Genomic DNA, 17,321 nt, shown 5'->3' with positions numbered 1-17,321 from the left:
TCAAGTTGTCCTGAAAGCTATCCTGCAGAAACAACTCGATACTAAAGTCTCTAAAGGAAGAGAGAGGCCAGGTTTGATCTTTGAAAGACATGTGTACCAGTACTCACAATCTTTCATGACGTGTAATGAGGCAATGAGAGAGGCTTGTATAATGATCTCTACGCTGAACCCAGAAGTTTTCTTGCAGGTTCTGAAGAATATGTCACCATCCTTCATTCATATACACAACCACCTCCTAATGTCACACCTGACTTAGAGATAGGGTTGCACTACGCTCTGTCCAACAGACATAATCAGCTCAACCAAATATTGACCAAGGGCGTGACAGTAACTCACATAGAGATTAACTAAAAGGTAAAAACTCCAGAAACTTAAATATGTATAAATAAATATATATATATATATATAGAGATAGATAGATAGATAGATAGATATGTATTTAGTTCAGCATGTTGCTCCACGATAAATTAGTGGGCATGTTTGTGGTTGAGGTAAAAAATTAAAGAAGGGCTATGATGAGACCTTTCCGGCAGTGATGAAATAAAAGGGCTGAGTGAAATACACATTATTATATGCATTTTATTTTAATACATACATTAAAAAAAGACAGTTGGTTTATTGTCTTTAGTAACAGTGAGACCTGACTTCAACATTCCCTATGACCTCAGGCTTTTCATTTACTCAGTGACTCATAATATTTGTTATGGGAGGAAAAGATTAATATACCACTGCATTGTTGGAAATTTTCTTAAGCGGCTTCAAATAATCTGAAACAACAAAACAACACAAAAAAGTGTTTCTACCACTAGTTACTGAAAAGTCACAGAATATGATGTGATATGATGGGTTACATAGAAAAATAAATAAACGATAACACTAGGGCTGCAGATACACGTCGTCAGACTTTAAACCCACAAATCACAGTGTCAGTGTGTCAGTCGTCCTTCCTGTCCGTTGTTCTCTGTCAGTAAAACCAAAAACACTGTGACACCGTCAGGCCTGATCATTCAGGTTGAGGAGCAACAACACCTCACCGCAGGTGAGGAGTCATGTCTTCATAACACCACCAGGGGTCACTATAGCCGGATTCTTTTTTTCTCCCCCTTGTGTAGTCCTAGTGAACAGTATGTGATTCAATTTTAAAAGTTTAATGTACAGAACATGTGCGTTTTAGCAGAAAGAATGTTATGCAGGAAGTACTCTCTACCTGGACAGGAAATGAAAGGGAAGGGAGATGATAAATCAGGCACACCTGTGAGCGAACAAGGCGGGAAAGTCTGAACAAAGAAACCATGGAGGAGGACAGACTGAAAGAGGAGTGAGAGTACCCAAAGGGGAAATTAGCAGTTTACAGCTTTGAAACAAAGAAAGAGTATAAGATCTTGGGACCTTGCTGAACTTAAAAGTGGGTTGTGAAGATGGACCCTTGCAACTTCTGTGGACCTGCTGGAACAGCTCTGGGACCCCCGACTGTGGTGGAAGAAAAGAAAGCGAAGCTAAGTCGAGTCTCCAACCTTTACTCTCTCCTGGCTGCCTCTATATACCTGCCTCCTACCATCCATGTTCATCTCCTTCCTTGGACCCCTCCCCCCAAACAATTACACATTCATCCTCTTCACACACACCTTCATAATGTCCTGGACACACACACACACACACACACACACAGCGACCTCATGCTCCGTGTGAACGGAAAGACTGATTGTAGTTGAGGTCCTTATTTACCTTTGTTTGTTATTTGTTAAAGTTAGGAGACATTGATTTGGACTCTGAATTTAATTTGTATTATCATTGTGTTGTAAAATCTTAGTGATTCACCTGTTTGATTATATTGAATATACTTTATTTGGTGACCTTCTTTGATGTGTTGACTGATGTTTTGTACCTTTTGTAGCCAGGGTTAGTATACTGGGCTTTGACCAAACTGTTTAGGTAAAATATTTAAAATAGTGACAGGGAAATAAGTTCTTATTTCTCCTGTCTGGCGCCCAACGAGCAATTTGGTCATTTATAGTTTACCTACGCTACAGTGTATCATAGGGTTAAAAGGTTGAAGGTCATAGACAAGTAGCAGATACGTGGGATTTGGAGCTGCGAATGATGCATTGCAGATTAGCTGTGACTTCCTTGAGTACAGCATTTTTTGTTATTTAAGAGTGCAGTGTATTCATTTACTAAAACCACAGGAAAGTGACTCATCTTTTTGAAAGGTGTCCCTGCTTTAGCATCCATTTTAAAGAATTCCCAATTTGCAAATCTCCTAAAACACAGTACATTATATGTCACTTGTCAACTGGCAAACAACAGTTTTTTTTTCTTTTTCTAAAGAGTAAATTACAAGTTGAAGCCTTCAGGGACTTTTCGAGGAAATGTATCTGCTGTTGAGGAGTTGCTTGTGTGTCCGCTCTCGCTCCCTGCTGCTGCTGCACGCACGCACGCACACGCACACACACTTTGCAAAATTTGATTCTTTGCAAAATCAAAGAGTGACTCAATACTCAAATTTAAAATTCCAGTTTTAATTGTCAGTAAGAAATCATTTATTATTTACATTATTTGAAAATCAAGCCTCTCATTAAAGGAGAAAACCATTGAGTCATTCCCCATCTTCTTATTATTGTAAAAGGTCCCCAAAGGAAGCTGCTCCCCTCACTCCAGTTTCGTGACCTCACAAGTCGAGCGCCTGCAGCGTCAGGACACGACTGCCTTGTTTGTTTTTATGCTTTGAAGCAAGTTTGCACTTGTTGGCGCAGCAAGGCCCCGTCACACGGCTGTTTGTAACGTCTGCTGCCTACAGCCAGTAGATTAGCAGTTGTGCAAAGAAGCAGTTCTGAGGCGGGTCAGGATCACTCAGTTGTTGTTCAGAGGAGCCTCTTTATTGCCGTAGCTCGAGCCTTTGTCAATTTCAGTCTGGCCAATCATCCAACGGAATCCCAAGGAAGCTGTGAGGGAAAGATTCAGGAAGAGGACATTCGTGTGGAGGAAGTAAATTGCAAATTTACCAACAAAGTATGAAGACTTTTCAGGATCACAAATAAGTTACGTGACTGGATTTTGCCACTTTGAGATATGAAGCTAAGGACTGTTAACAACCAACGTCTGGAGAAATTGAACTGACACGCAATTTAATAAATTGTCGTTTTAACCTCATTCATTGTGGAAACTACCATGCTCCTCGTGAACCCAGGCGGTTATTGAAATAATTTCTACATTTAGAATGGTGCCGGGGACATGCTCTCCAGACTGATCAACCATATTTTCCACACAAAAAAAGGGGGGGACTTACATTTCGACTTGTCAGATCTGCTGCTTTACGGAACATTTGAACAAAACAGGAGCTGGTTAAAACGGAGGGGGCGACTGTTGCACCCATGTCACAGCGATATTTTCTCGTTGGGCTCGAAACCAACGGGAACCAACCTGCCGAGCAGAGAGCCACAGATGCTGCGATGGTGAGCATCGATCCGGAGCCGATGAGTTGAGCGAGCAGCAGGCCAAGAGGGTAGAGGAGCAGGCAGAACCAGAAGAGCCAGTTGATCAGGGACCAGGGTCGGCGTGGAGGGCTCACAGTGGTGCCGGGGAAACGCCCTGTCTGTGTGTAGTGCTCCTGAAAGCCGTCCTGCAGATACATCAATGCAGACGCAAGTAAACACCAAAGTCTCAAAAGCCAGCCAACCGAGACGTGATGACCTTTTTTAACATTTCACTGGTGACAAGATTTAGATGGTTTAGAGGTAATGTGGGAAACAACGAGAAAGAGGTGTTACTGTCTCACCTTTTCCTGGTACAGTTTATGCAGCCAAGCAGCGCACTCCGCCTCGTCCTCGGGGATCAGCTCTAGAGGGATTCTCCTGGCGAGGAAGAGGGGAAGTCAGATCTGTCCGACAAAAGACGGATCACACCGCTAAACGGGAAATTCTCACTTCAGACCACCTCTCTGTACCTCACGTATAAATCCGCGTGATATTTCTTCCCGTTCAGAATTCCGAGCAAGGTCGGCGCCTCGTTGTCCCTGAAGTTCAGTGTGGAATCATACACGGCCATGGCTGCACGTGACAAGATACACAGCAAGCGGGTAACTGTACGACTTCCCCCTCTCAAATAACAACAATGACATCTTTAAGACAGGGTTTCCAAAGTGCTTTGTCAGACAATGCAGATGCAGGATACTCAGGGGCAGCTGCAAAAATGTGTTCAAACCAATAAAAACAAAAAAAATAAATCACGTAAAAGCACTAAATACAGATGGAAAGAATAATAAGAATAAAAAGAAGACATCAACGCCCATGTTTAAAGACTTCATCAGAGATGGAAACTCACCAGTTCCCCTGAGGTTTTGGACAGTTACCCAGAATCCTTTGGTCCTGGGCAGAAGGTGGTACTTCAGTTGGGGCAGACCTTTGCTCTCAGCCACCTGCATGCTGACCTGGTGCTTCTTCGGCGTGAAGCGTGTTCCTTCGCAGTAAAGCAAGAACTAGCCCCAGGGAGAGAGAGAGAGAGTCAGTGGAGTTATTCAAAAACTTGATCTGTGACATCACTCCGGCTCTAAAAAGATACACAACTCTGAGTCATCGTCTGGATTTGACAATAATTCCCCACGAGCTGAAACCTACCCAGTAGTTCTCTGGGTAATCCCGCAGGTTCTGAAGACTCTGAGCCACCGTCCTTCGGTCCTCCTCCCACTTCCTCTTGCAGAAAACTATCTCCATGAAGTACCACATCCAACCAATCACTGGAACATAAGCCAGCTCCTTCTTGGCCAACACTTTCGAACTCTGGGAAATTCAAAATTGAAATATTAAGGAGAGGTTTATTCCAAAATAAATAAATAAATAAATTAGGAGTGTTTGTTATCTTCCTCTTACGCCAAGGACTCCGAATCTTTCACAGAAGGTCCAGCCGCACAGGAAGTCGATCTCATACATGTGATTCAGGACCACGATGGCGTTCTCTTTTCCATACAGTGGATAACTCTTTGGATCCGTGTAGAGCGTGCACTCTGTCCCAGACCACCACTCCAGGGCAGCTACCATCTCTGAGGATGATGCAGACTTATGTTTAATGTAGAAAGCTGTAAAGTGGTCTTATGCTTCATGCAGTGTTTAAATCGTTGATCTTTTTCACTCTCATCAGGGTTTGTTTTTTTTACCAATAAAACGACAGATTTCTTCCAAATAAGAACAGTACTCACGGCTGCTGATGCAGTAGGACAGTCGGATGTTGACCCGGCGGGCCAGCTGCTTGCTGACCAGCCACAGGGGCAGAGTGCAGAGCTGCAACAGGTTGATGATGACGCCGCTGACCAGGAACACGTAGCACATCACCAGGTGGCACAAGAACTGGGACTTCAGCAGCTGCAGGAGGCCCATTGTTTCTGCGAACGTTGCACAACTTCAAAAATACATTCAACCGCCCCTCCTCTTCGTACAGTAGCCGGCACACCTCCCTGATGACTACGTATTGCATCATGGACTTGTCCGTTGGCGTGGCCCCCTGGGCCGAGATAAAGGCTTTTCCCTTGACTGGATTCCGTCTGCTGAATGGGGCCTCGCAGCTGGACTGTGCGTAGACAGCATATGACAGAGAAAAGGCTTGTTCCCCACAGCACAAGGACTGTGTCGCCATCAGGCCCACGAATCTGCTGTAGTTGTGTCAGAACATTTGCTCAAAGTCTGGATGGTATTGATTTGCATGCATTAGCTGTGTGTTCCTTCCTGCATAACCCGTACAGCGGTGGCAGGTGGGCACATATTTCCATAGTGCACATACTTTTTGTTGTACGGTTTTCCACTTAGTGCTCTTGTACTATAGGCTCCTTTCTTCTTTCTCACAATTTTGTCTTGTCATGAAATGAAATTTTTTTGTGTGAAAACATGATTCTGATTCTGAAAGGTCAGCAGCCTGTCATACACTCACATGTTCAACATGTTCCACAGCACTGAGTGAGAAGAACTCCTCTCATTGTTTTCCATCAGACTAGTTCTGATTGTCAACCGGCAACACACCGTCATCCAGCAGCATCACGGAAAATACAGCAGAGCAAACAAATGACACGGATCCGTTCAACGGATTGCGTTGGAGCTGTGACAGGACGGAGGGGGAAACAGCTGATGCGCACACCTTCGCGTTGACAGGTACCTCGATCGGCGCGGAGCCGCCCCGACGCGCAGACCTTCCACCGTCCACAGGCTGCGGAGCCGAGCAGAACGCGCCACCAGTCTTCACTTTCAGTCCGCGCCACCTGGAGCTGTCGCCGTCATGTCCAATAATTCAACCGGTTGACTGACTGGAAGTAGAAACTTCCCCGAGCAAGGGGAACCACACCCACCCGCAGGCCACGCGCGGTGCCGGGGATGGAGAGCACGTGACGTCTGCGCGCTGCGCTTCCTTCTGGAAACTCCGAAGCTGCAGAGATAGCCGCTCAGTTACCATGGTGACCGATGTGACAAAATAAAGCTTATTGATCATTTCACCTCTGGATACATCCAGTCTGTGGGTGACGTGTCTCGAGTGAACGTTCTCCACCCGAGGTTGATTTTTTTTTTTTTGGTGCCACAAACTGGGCACGAGTGATACCTCTGTTTTCCCTGCTCTTTGCGTTGCCTTTAGTTGGTCACGGGAAAAGGCGGAGTGCGGCACATGCGCAGTGGAGCTTTTGCGATAAATGAAGCAGACAAAAGAAACATCTGTCTGAGCAAAAACGTCCCTTCTGAGTAGTAATACGCACAGAGGTTCAGAGTAACTCCACTTTTCCCTCTGTTTCATGTACAGCCACGTTGACGGGTATTTTACAGGCAACTGATCAACTGTGGTGCGTTTGGGGTCTTGGTGGACAGCACCCCCTGCAGGCAGTGTGTCGTATGTGCGTAAGAAGAAGAAAAGGAACAAGTTGGATCACAAACGAGTCCAGTCAGTCGCTAGTCAGCATCACAGAAGCAGGGTATCAGTTGCAGTGAGGATGGGGTGTGTGACTGACACGACAGGACATAGAAACCTTTAGAGATTGGTGCAATACTAAAAATAGAAATACTTCTCCTCTGGACATACTAAGTGGTTTAGCACTGGTTGTTCTTTTTTAAATGTCCCCAAGCAAGTTTAAAGTTACTTTTTTTGCTCTTGTACAATCAAGTCACCCAAAGTGCCATGTTTTTATCATTGCATCAAATGATTATTTGATCTGATGTCCTTTGCATTATTCGTTGAACGTTGCCCTCTACCTCTCTTGTTAAATTCAAAACTTCTCCTCAAACCTCTTTTCTCGATCCAGAGTTATGTTTGATTAAAAAAAACAGATTCCTCCCTTGCTCCTGCAACATTAATAACTGTAGCAGGCTAAATGACGCACTTCCCAAAATAATAATAATTTTTTTAAAAGTATTTCAAAAAGCGAAATGTAAGTCACACTCAAGTGGGTCAGTCATTTTTTTCCCCCCACCACAATTAATAACTACATCTGTGTGTGTGTTGGCTCATGGAAACACTGAGTGAGATGGACTTTCTCCTCTCGCAGAAAATAACAGCATTCCTCAGCTGAAAGTAAAACAGAGTGGAAGTGGAAACAGATACACTGACATGCAAGACATTCCCCTTTAATGCTAACTTCAGATTCACCTAAAAAAAAAGAAGCTATATCACACAATTTCCTCTTGCCAACACCAGAGGGAAATAAAGACACACGGCTCACAGTGGATGGGGAAAGACTCTGACAGAATAAATCACCCCTTGTTGCACATACCATAAATAAGACAACTGTTTGAATATTTCTTTTATTGTGTGTGCAAATGTCACGAAACCTCCGCCCCAAACCAAACAGTAATCGATTATTTTTCTTTGTGAGCCAGGGACTCCAGACAGGAGGTTGATGGGGGGGGGGGGTCTCATGACCTTTGCACCTTGGGGGTCACTGAGAAGTGTTTCCAAGCTCTCTCTCTTTTCACAAGCTTCCATAAGGCTTCAGCCGTCGTGTCCTTTACGGCCAAATAACCTTGAAGAGAGGACGTTCCTGTCTGAGGAGCTCATGAAGCTGTTTATGTTCAAATACCAGAGACAAAGAGTTGCAGGGGGCTCCGCGTGTGTGTGCGTGCGTGTGTGCGTGTGTGTGTGTGTGTGGGGCAGGTTTTATTTCAAATCCCACATCACCAACTCATTTTCAGGCAAAATAACTGATCAAATACCTTAGCGGGCTGGTTTAGATTAGTAAGTTAGCTATTTTTCAATTCTTTTATTTGTTAGTCAAATTCAATTGTATTTGGAGCAATGCTTTTTACTTTCTTAAGGCACAGAGGATGTTTTGTGCAATCTTAAGTTGCATAAGCTCAGGGTCATTACCATGAAATAAAAGCATGATGCTATAATATTTCTGAATAAATAAATAAATTATCCGTTTTTTATTATCATTTGTCTCATGTGGTTTATAGACATAGAATTTAATCAACAACTTTTTACATGATTTGTGGCTCATCTACTCCCTTTCTCCTCATTTAAAACAAAATATACGAGACGTTTAACAGCTGGATGCAAGACGCAATCTTCTTCATTTTAAAAAAAAGGTCCATTCTCAGCACAAGTGCGCTGGAGGCTTCAGGTTCCCACATCACACTTGTGTAAGCTGCATGATGAACCGTGATTGGTTTCTAGATTGTTCATGATGAATCCTACTGTTGTTGTACAAACTCTGATTTACAGTGAGCAAGTGACAAACTCTGCACGTTGCCAAAATCATTCTGCACAGTGAAGGTCAAACACTGAGTGAAGTGAAAACAAAGCAGAACACAAAGCTGGAGGGTTTTTAACAGCATGAGGCAAACCTTTGTTTTTAAGGAGAGATGTTATTGCACAGCCATAAACGGGTTTGTAGCCTTGATGTAAAAACAACAACTTTAAATCCATGAAATCAAACTAAGCTGAAATTGTCATTCAACATCTGTCCGTCTTACAGTTGTACTCTTGGAGCTGCCTTGGCTGAAACACTGCAGCTCGAGGCCCAGGTATGCAACAGTCATGAGGATGACCGTTAAATGGAAAATGTAAATCACAGTGAAAACATACGTCTTGAAAGAGGTTGTTTAACCGAAGACACTAACCACGGGCGGCCAGGAGGGAGAGTGTCTCATTCACGTTTCCCCGACTCCTGAGTGGAAAACTGCAGTTGATGTGAGGTTACTGGAATCTAAAAAAGTGTTTGCAGGGACACCCCACAAGAAGTTTCCCCCCTTTTCCATGAAATGTCGACTTTCATTAAATGAGCTATGTGTCACTGTTAAAGTTTCCCTTGCAGGGCCCTTCATTGGTGGAGCCGGCGACTTGATACCATATAAGAGCATTGTCGTGAGTTTGGATGCAGCCCTTGACATTTGTTGCATGACTTTCCCCTATACTCCCATTTATTGTCCACCGTTAAATCAAGCCGCGAGGCTGTAAAAATAATTTCAAAAAGCTCCCTCGCTAGATCAAACTTAAGACCAGATGTAAAGAAGCTGGACTTCATGCTTCTTTGAGATGTGGGAAATCCTGCCAGCTCGGCACCAAAACATCCGCCGCCATCCTGAAAACCTCTCTGTTATCACCCTATTAGGAATCCGGAACTAATTTTTAATAGCAGGTGATGATGCTTGTTCCTTTTATTTATTTGGCACAATTAATTTGTTAATCAGTGGCTGTAGCGTTTTGTAATTTTTAATTAACTTATTTCTCAGTCAGGTTGATGCAGCTGCCCAAAGCCAACAGCGTTCCAGCCAGGAAGAACTATTCTTTTGGCTCGGCAACACAGGAGTGATTTGGATGAACTGTTTGATGCTGTATAAAGAATGCACCGAGGATTAAGTGAAATCACTTAATAACTATGATTTATGAGCCATTCTGCATCAACAGCCTGGGACTGGCTTTTGCTGGTTTTACCCGAGACAAATTAACATTAATACAACCTCTTTGTATAACTCTTTAGAGGCCCATATCCGCAGCACACAATTCCCATCCTTCACTCTCTGGTTTTTGGGGTCTCATTGTGAGGAACAGTGCAGTCACAATGCAGCTAATTTATTCATTATAATATTTAGTATTATATGCAGGTGATGGCAAAAACTGCACTGCAAGAAAGAATGAGGAGAAGATATTTGAAATTGCAAAATGCAGCTGCACCACGAGCCTGACGCAAGTGATTTGCCTGGGCGGCTGCATTAGTTTGTATCCTGACTGGGAAACTGTGACTGACTACATTTGTACAAATGGTCGGAATAAATCAGGAACAACTCAGGTTCTGTGCAGGCTTCAGTAAATAAGGCGCTAAATCCGATTAAGTAATTTGGGATGACTGCATGTTGGAATGTCATGAAAGTAGACAATGTGCTCAGATTTTCTGAATGCATGCATCAGGCTCTTGGACATATAAGGGGGGAAAAAAAAAAGTAGAAATCAGAAAAGGTGACAGCATAGCCTCGGGGCCCAAACTTTATTTGACACAGTGTATATGTGCATTAAGCCAGTAATGAGATCCTGATGTATGCAGGGCCTGTTCCTCCCAGGGCTGCTAGCCTCGTCCAACAGACAAAGGCCAACGTGACCGTGGGTCTCTCCGACACATCCGACTGTCAGTGAAACACTGGGAGGTTTTCCTGGAGACACCTGCTCCGCTGCTCTCCGGGGGCCCGTGCATGAGGCCTGGACCGAGCGCCTAAACAGCCCTGGCCTGAGTGAAGTTATTTGATGTAATGCCATCACCAAGGTGAAGAAGACTAAAACACTGCATGGTTATGCAATTACATGTCCTCTTCTTCATCTCCTGTCCCTGCCTCCCCTGACAGATGTCAGAGTTGGGATTTGGATGCTCAGAAATGAGAAAACGATTCAACATGAGGTCACGTGCAAAGCTTTGGATGCTGGTCACAGCACGTGTGGTTTTGTTAGTGTAACGCATCCAAACGGGATAAGGATAATAGTTTCTGCAGGGGCGGTCCCCCCTGCAGAAATGTGATGGTTGCTGTCGTACAAGCGGCAAATTAAGAAGCAGCAAAGGTTTCGTTCAATCAGCATTGTTCAAAGAGAGAATATATAACATATGCACTTGATTTTTTTTGAATGGTTTAAGAAATGTGTGTGCTGAAATACTCCAGTTCTTACACCCAGTAGCAGTAGAGATCTAAAGCAGACGGTTTGTTTATCTTGCTTTTTAATTATAATCCTATAAATTTGATAGTCTGATAGACAGGGGTTGGCTGTAACCTCACGTATGACATATTGTACTTAAATACAATTTTGAGGTATACTAATATTTTGAGTATTCCCACTTAATGCTACTTCATTCGAATTATTCACTTTGTACTACAACGGCTTTGTTATTTTGCACATTAAAATACTTTTGATACTTTAAAGGAACTCCTAACAGCATTTCCATATTAACATTGGATGAAATTAGCATGTATAATGTCAAACAGACTCTGCAGTTCCCTGCAGTGCCACATCTCCTTTGGTTTCACAGTCAACAACTTCACTGTTTCGGTTTTCACTTGTTGTTTCCAGATTGTAGTGCCGCTGATTTTTGCAGCGCAACTCTGATCAACCCATACGGTATGTTACCTTTCCAGCACCAAACAGCAGACAGACAAAGTTAGAACAAAGTCTAACATTGGAGCATTTAGTGTCAGTGCCAAGTTGGTGGAGACCAAAGGGGAGCTAAAGGGGCCATAAATATTGGGGCCCAAACTACAAAACAACTACGCTTAACCCTCCCAGATAAAGTAAAATGAAGAGAAACAATAATAATACAGTTGTATTTGTACATTATTTAATAGTAAAGTACTCTACTGTGCTTTCATTCAGTGCCATGTGATCAGTTTATGAGCTGAAGGTTCACCCAAAAATAAAATTCGGTAATTACCTCACAAGCACCATTAAAGCCTGCAGGACCACGAGACGCGGGGAGCGAGCCCCCGTCCCGTGTCCTGTGTCAGCATTCTTACACAATGACTGAAGTTATCGGGGCTGTTTTTACTGCTCCGACCAGCATTAAAAAAGGCCCTCGCATTTTTTCCAAGGAGAAGAGTGTGTGAAGAGTATTCCAAGTACGGCTTGGGGGTGAGGCGATCTCCTGGAAAGATTTCCATCGCATGCACATTCTGACATTGCTTTGTTTTAGACAGTGCCAACACAGCTGTGCATCTGGACATGTGTGCAGCCAAAAACCCTCTCACAGAAATCCAGAGACTTAACATATTTTCTTTTTAAAAAACCCAATGTACTTGATTTTACAACCAGTTAGACGATATATACAGTATATCCAGCAATATCAGTATTGTGGCACATTTAGGTGCAGTCAAAGACTTACCACACATTGAGGAATTGTTTAGGTTGAAAGCATAACTCTAACTATACAATTGTTCATTGTCTCACACGCTCAATCAACACCCAGAAAGCTGATAGTGTTGGCATTGATGTGAACAGTCTGGGGGAAAAAATGGAAAATATTAACATCAGTTTAATTGCTTGTTATGTTCTTATCGCGGGTTAGGGTTAGGGTAAATGATTAGGTTTCCAGTTTCCCGCAGGGCTGCCATGATCTCCCACATATTATTATCATATCAACACTGCCTCATTTCCTAAAAGGTCAAATTGAAATGTCATGAATAAAATTCTAACAGTTTTGCAAGGCTGTCAAACACATTAACATTTGAATTCTATTTTCCAAGTTCCCAAATTGTTTCTCGATAAAAAGTCCATTCCGAAAACTATAAACTGTGTGATAAACATATTTCAATGAGCATATTTTCAGATTATTATTTTTAGTTTTAAATAAACTGCTGGAAAACTATGGCATATTTTCCAGGAGGTCTATAATTGTGTGTGTGTGTGTGTGTGTGTGTGTGTGTGTGTGTGTGTGTGTGTGTGTGTGTGTGTGTGTGTGTGTGTGTGTGTGTGTGTGTGTGTGTGTGTGTGTGTGTGTGTGTGTGTGTGTGTGTGTGTGTGTGTGTGTGTGTGTGTGTGTGTGTGTGTGTGAGATATAGATAGATATAGATAGATATAGATAGATAGATAGATAGATAGATTCAAACAGCTTGCCATGTGTATTTTCACAAGTGGATGTTCCATTACAGTGCAACATGGCTGAAAAACCCATCAGAGATGTAAAAGGATATGGTGTGATCACTTGTTTCCACTTTGTGAAAAAGGGAGGGCAGAGCAGATGCGGCACTGCCTTCCCATGGTGTTGATCCATCAGGCCGGCCCACAATGCCTCTGTTGCATTTACATAGGTATATGTATATATGTCTATATATATAAGCCTGAATATACTGGAGACTTTTTTTCATTTGACTTTTTTCTCACCATAACCATTGAAATGCTTGAAGAAAATAGATGAAATACTTTGTTCTAACACCGCCCTATTCAGCTTTTTAAAGAAAAAATAGTATATAAACTATTACTAAAGGGTTTATGAGACACTATAAGGTAGTTATAAACAGATATAATTGTTATAACTGTAGTTATTTTGTATCGTATCAATTACAGCATAATAAGTGCCTGTTTACGGTTTTTGCTGTTGTTGAGAATTGCTAAAATTCAAAGAGTCATTAACACTAGACTCTGGAAAATTATAACTGTGTGTATATCTGTGTGGCCACCGAAGATGGAGAGGAGGGAAAGTATAGAACTGTTTCGTGGATTTATCTTTTTTTTCCCCTTATGCATATCGTTGAAGTGTAACCTTTCTCACCTAGACCAGCCCATTTCGCCAAATTTTCTTATATTTTTAAAATAAAGAGATAATGAATGACAGTAAAATTGTTGCAGTCATATATGTATATTTTGTTATAGACTGTATTTATAAAGATTGTAAGAAAACCCTCAATCTCCCTGTGTCTTCATGAGTTTTGATACCCGCCCGTAGATGATTTGTAAATGTTCATAAATGCTACAACATAGTTTTACAGTTACAGTTGTTCGTGTGTGTGTGTGTGTGTGTGTAATCAGATGTTGTCATAGTGTGCTATCCAACATTCATTTACCATTTATACACCAGTTAAAATACTTACTAAGAAAAATAACTACAACTACAGTATGATTAGGTACACACTGTATATTTACAACTGATTGCACTGATTGTGTAATGGCGATGTAGAAAAACGACACCATCTGCGTTTATACTGTTCCCCCTTTAGGCCTTGAATCCACCATGTTATTCTCTTGGCCACCAGGACAAGGTTTTCGCAGAAAAAATGAGACTGGATTTACGGCACGAAGCAACTCTGTCACCCATTGCGTAAACATTACAAGGAAGAGAAGAGAGTTCTCGCGGTATCTATCCCCAGTGATGGAAATGGCAGAAGAACAGCTGAATTGACAAAAACAAGAGCAGACGAAGAAGGAGAGTGACAGAAAGAGAGATAGAACAAGAGTGAACTCGGACTGAGGTCCACTCCGTGGAGAGAGCTCCGGGACTTGAGAGGTTTCAAAAATGACAGTTTTGTTGTCTTTCACCTAGATCAATAAGTAAAACACCCAGTCGACTTCTTAATTCTACTGAACACTTAACTTTAGCTTATTTGTTCAAATTGTTTTCTGCTTGTGTGGACAACTTCCTCGGGAGATCTCAGGAAAAGTACCTGCGTCCTTGCTCCTGCAGCGTCTTTACGACAGTGACCAAAACAATAATACCACCTGGAACCACTAGAGGCACCAACGTTGTCTGCACACACGGTGTTGTGTGGTGCGGTCCGCACAATTTTGATTCACAGGGCCGGGGCTGAGTTGAAAACGCACACAGAACTGACCGTTGGCGGACTGTAAGGAAATATTCGCATATTTTTACTGAAAGTGTATCGCTTCCGAATCACTTACTGCCCCTTTAATGAAAGTGTTACTGGTTAAATTCGCTGATCACTAGTTATTGATTTTTCTTGCTTTTGTTGTTTTTCAGCGTCATGCAGGGAACCGACAAAGCCTTATTGTGACAATTCCACAACACACACACACACACACACACACACACACACACACACACACACACACACTGATTTGGCTTCACTGTTATTTCAGGTGCAGGTTTGAGTGTAACGTGACGTCTGGACTGTGTTAAAGTGTTTACGTGTGCCAAAAGCTTTGACACTTTCCCACATGCCTCCTGTGCACAGCGCACGCCGCAGCGCCCGACACTGAGCTGTAGCGGAGTGAGTACATAATGTGCGAATTGCATTCAACGTTTTCATTCAGACAAAGTGTTTTTAGCCGTGCATCAAGCAACCGGTGTCTGTGCAGTGTGCCATAGGGAACGTCACTGTCTTTGTCACTTCAGAATGGCTCGGTTTAATTTTGACCTTTGTGTGACCCTGCACTGTTGACTACTTCAGCAGGTGGAGGCTGCGTCCTGCTTCAAGGACACTTCACTGGCACGGTCTCAGACTGACACCACATCACGGTGCAGAGTGCGCTTGGTCCATTCTTGGATGATGCCATTAAAGACAAATGAGTGGTGATTTGTGGAAGTGGAAAGGGAAGTTTCCGCTCTCCAAATCTCGATTGTCTCTCCTTTCATTGCTCTGTTTGATCTGATTTTTATATGTGTCAGTCAGATAACTCAGGCTGCGGCTATCTGCACTGTCTGGCTTTGTTTTGTGCGAGGTTACTGCCGGGCCAAGACTTCACAACCTGATTTAATGAGACACAATGCATCTGTTCTCAGTTTCACACCGGTGCCATCAAGCCCTAAGTAGAAACAAGCCTCGCTCTGACACCCTGGGCGTTTTTGAGGATCTGTGAAAAAAAGAAAATGCAGGTCCAGTTGATTTTTCTTGAATATACATCCCCGAAGATTAGTGCCTCTGGTTTTGAGTAAACGCCAAAACCTATAATTACTGCTTCATGGGAAAACTTCTTTCTCTTTCCCTTCTTTCCACTTGAAAATGTCCTCAAGCTCTGTTCAAGTTCTTGCTTCTTGACTGTGGCACCAGTCTCGGAAGTCAGTCATTCGAAACATTTGAAGTGAAGCATCTCAAACCCATGAATAATACCATAGAGCTGGGCCCCGGACGGCTCGGAGCCACTGAGCTGCAGGACCTCAGTTTGCAGGCCGACTCTTCTGGCACCTCCGTTTTCTGGGTGCAATGAGTGTGCGCCCCCAAGGCTGGCAGAGAGAAGGGCCGCGGATATTTTCCCAATGACTAGAGGAACGTATGCCCTGAAATAAATGACTTGCTTTATTTCACACGACAGGCCCACTTCTTTCCTAGCACACTTGCCCTTGGCCGCCCCTCAGTCGCTTTGCTCAGCAACAACATACTGTAAATTCACTCATTAAAGGAGCCAGTGGGAACACTAAATGCTGATTTCTCTCGGATTCCAGGAGGCAGAAAATAAAAAAGCAATGCTTCCTAGGAGTCAAAGTTGCAACTGCTCTTTTATTAAAATAATATCTTTTCCCCCTCATGCACCGGCCTGGGTGGCTGGGGTTCGACTTCTCAACTACTTCGTATTTTTCTAAAAGCCGTAAATATGATTCAGTGATCTGTGCGCAGGTTTCTTAAATTCCCTCGTATTCTGACCGAGTTCATCTTTCCTTTGCAGATGATCTGAATTATGGGCATGGGGAGGTTGAAAAGCTGTTAGAGTGGAGACAGTCAGCGAGTGGAATAATGTTTGCATAGTTACATTATCCCAGCATTGGACAGGCTGGATATTTCACACAACTGTGTGTCTGAAGCAGTTCTCCTTTAAAACCTGTATTTGAATAAGAGGCTTCCCCATCCAACCTCAGTTTTTTGTGTGTGTGTCTCTCTGTGCTGTTAAAACTGACAATCTGGTGCCAAGATCCACATTTGTACCTACAGATAAACACCGGCCTATCTGATCTTTGATTCATCCGGCAGCCATGAGCTCATCCTTGGAGGTCAAATCCATCCCTGTGACACTTCTTCTGACGCGCCACTGGAGAGAGTGAACTTTTCTTGATGTCCTTTCAGTTAATTGCAGCCGGTTTCTCTGAGAACCTTCATCCTGTTAAAAGGCCTGCTGGTTGCGGAACAGTCACCTCAGCAGAAAACGCTGGTTTACTGACACATTGACATCCTCTGGCAAAGCAGTGGGAACCACCCTGGAACGTGCTCTGGGCTTGAGACCAGCCAACCGGTGCCAGACCCACATGAGCAACCTTTGGTGTGTGCCACGTGGACTACTCCAAGACCCTCGACCCAGATATCTCTGCCACGGGGCTACGAGGGCATGCTTTTGACTTCCCCATGTTTCCCTAATGGGAGCATTTTTTTTTCCTGGCCTCACCTTCAGTTATACTGAACCCCTTCACTCCCTGGTTTCGGCTCTGTGGGACAGACTGTGTG

At 43.2% G+C, this 17,321-nt stretch overlaps 1 protein-coding gene across 2 annotated transcripts; it reads right to left on the bottom strand.

Annotated features, from left to right (window-relative positions):
• Positions 1-2,498: 2,498 nt before the first annotated feature.
• Positions 2,499-6,342, bottom strand: agpat4 (1-acylglycerol-3-phosphate O-acyltransferase 4 (lysophosphatidic acid acyltransferase, delta)). Of its 2 annotated transcripts, none has more exons than XM_035606849.2 (9): positions 6,121-6,342; positions 5,192-5,374; positions 4,866-5,035; positions 4,614-4,775; positions 4,321-4,474; positions 3,944-4,046; positions 3,776-3,851; positions 3,421-3,619; positions 2,499-2,942 (listed from the first exon to the last, which is right to left on the bottom strand). In XM_035606849.2, exons 2-9 carry the CDS (start codon positions 5,367-5,369, stop codon positions 2,851-2,853), a joined length of 1,134 nt encoding a protein of 377 aa, XP_035462742.1. In that variant the 5' UTR covers positions 5,370-5,374; positions 6,121-6,342; the 3' UTR covers positions 2,499-2,850. The 2 variants fall into 2 exon arrangements, with proteins under 2 accessions (XP_035462742.1, XP_035462743.1); XM_035606850.2 differs by having other exon boundaries at positions 6,139-6,342.
• Positions 6,343-17,321: the final 10,979 nt, after the last annotated feature.

Source organism: Scophthalmus maximus, chromosome 10, assembly GCF_022379125.1.
Source record: "Scophthalmus maximus strain ysfricsl-2021 chromosome 10, ASM2237912v1, whole genome shotgun sequence".
In the NCBI taxonomy this organism is placed as follows: domain Eukaryota; kingdom Metazoa; phylum Chordata; class Actinopteri; order Pleuronectiformes; family Scophthalmidae; genus Scophthalmus; species Scophthalmus maximus.
This window is presented reverse-complemented; position numbering and strand designations above follow the sequence as displayed.

Excerpts from the sequence above, each read along its gene's own strand:
- agpat4 (XM_035606849.2), bottom strand. The coding sequence starts at position 5,369 with ATGGGCCTCCTGCAGCTGCTGAAGTCCCAGTTCTTGTGCCACCTGGTG. Across the intron at positions 3,620-3,775 it reads ATAAACTGTACCAGGAAAAG|GACGGCTTTCAGGAGCACTA; the intron begins GTGAGACAGTAA and ends ATGTATCTGCAG. Across the intron at positions 2,943-3,420 it reads TGTGGCTCTCTGCTCGGCAG|CTTCCTTGGGATTCCGTTGG; the intron begins GTTGGTTCCCGT and ends TTTCCCTCACAG.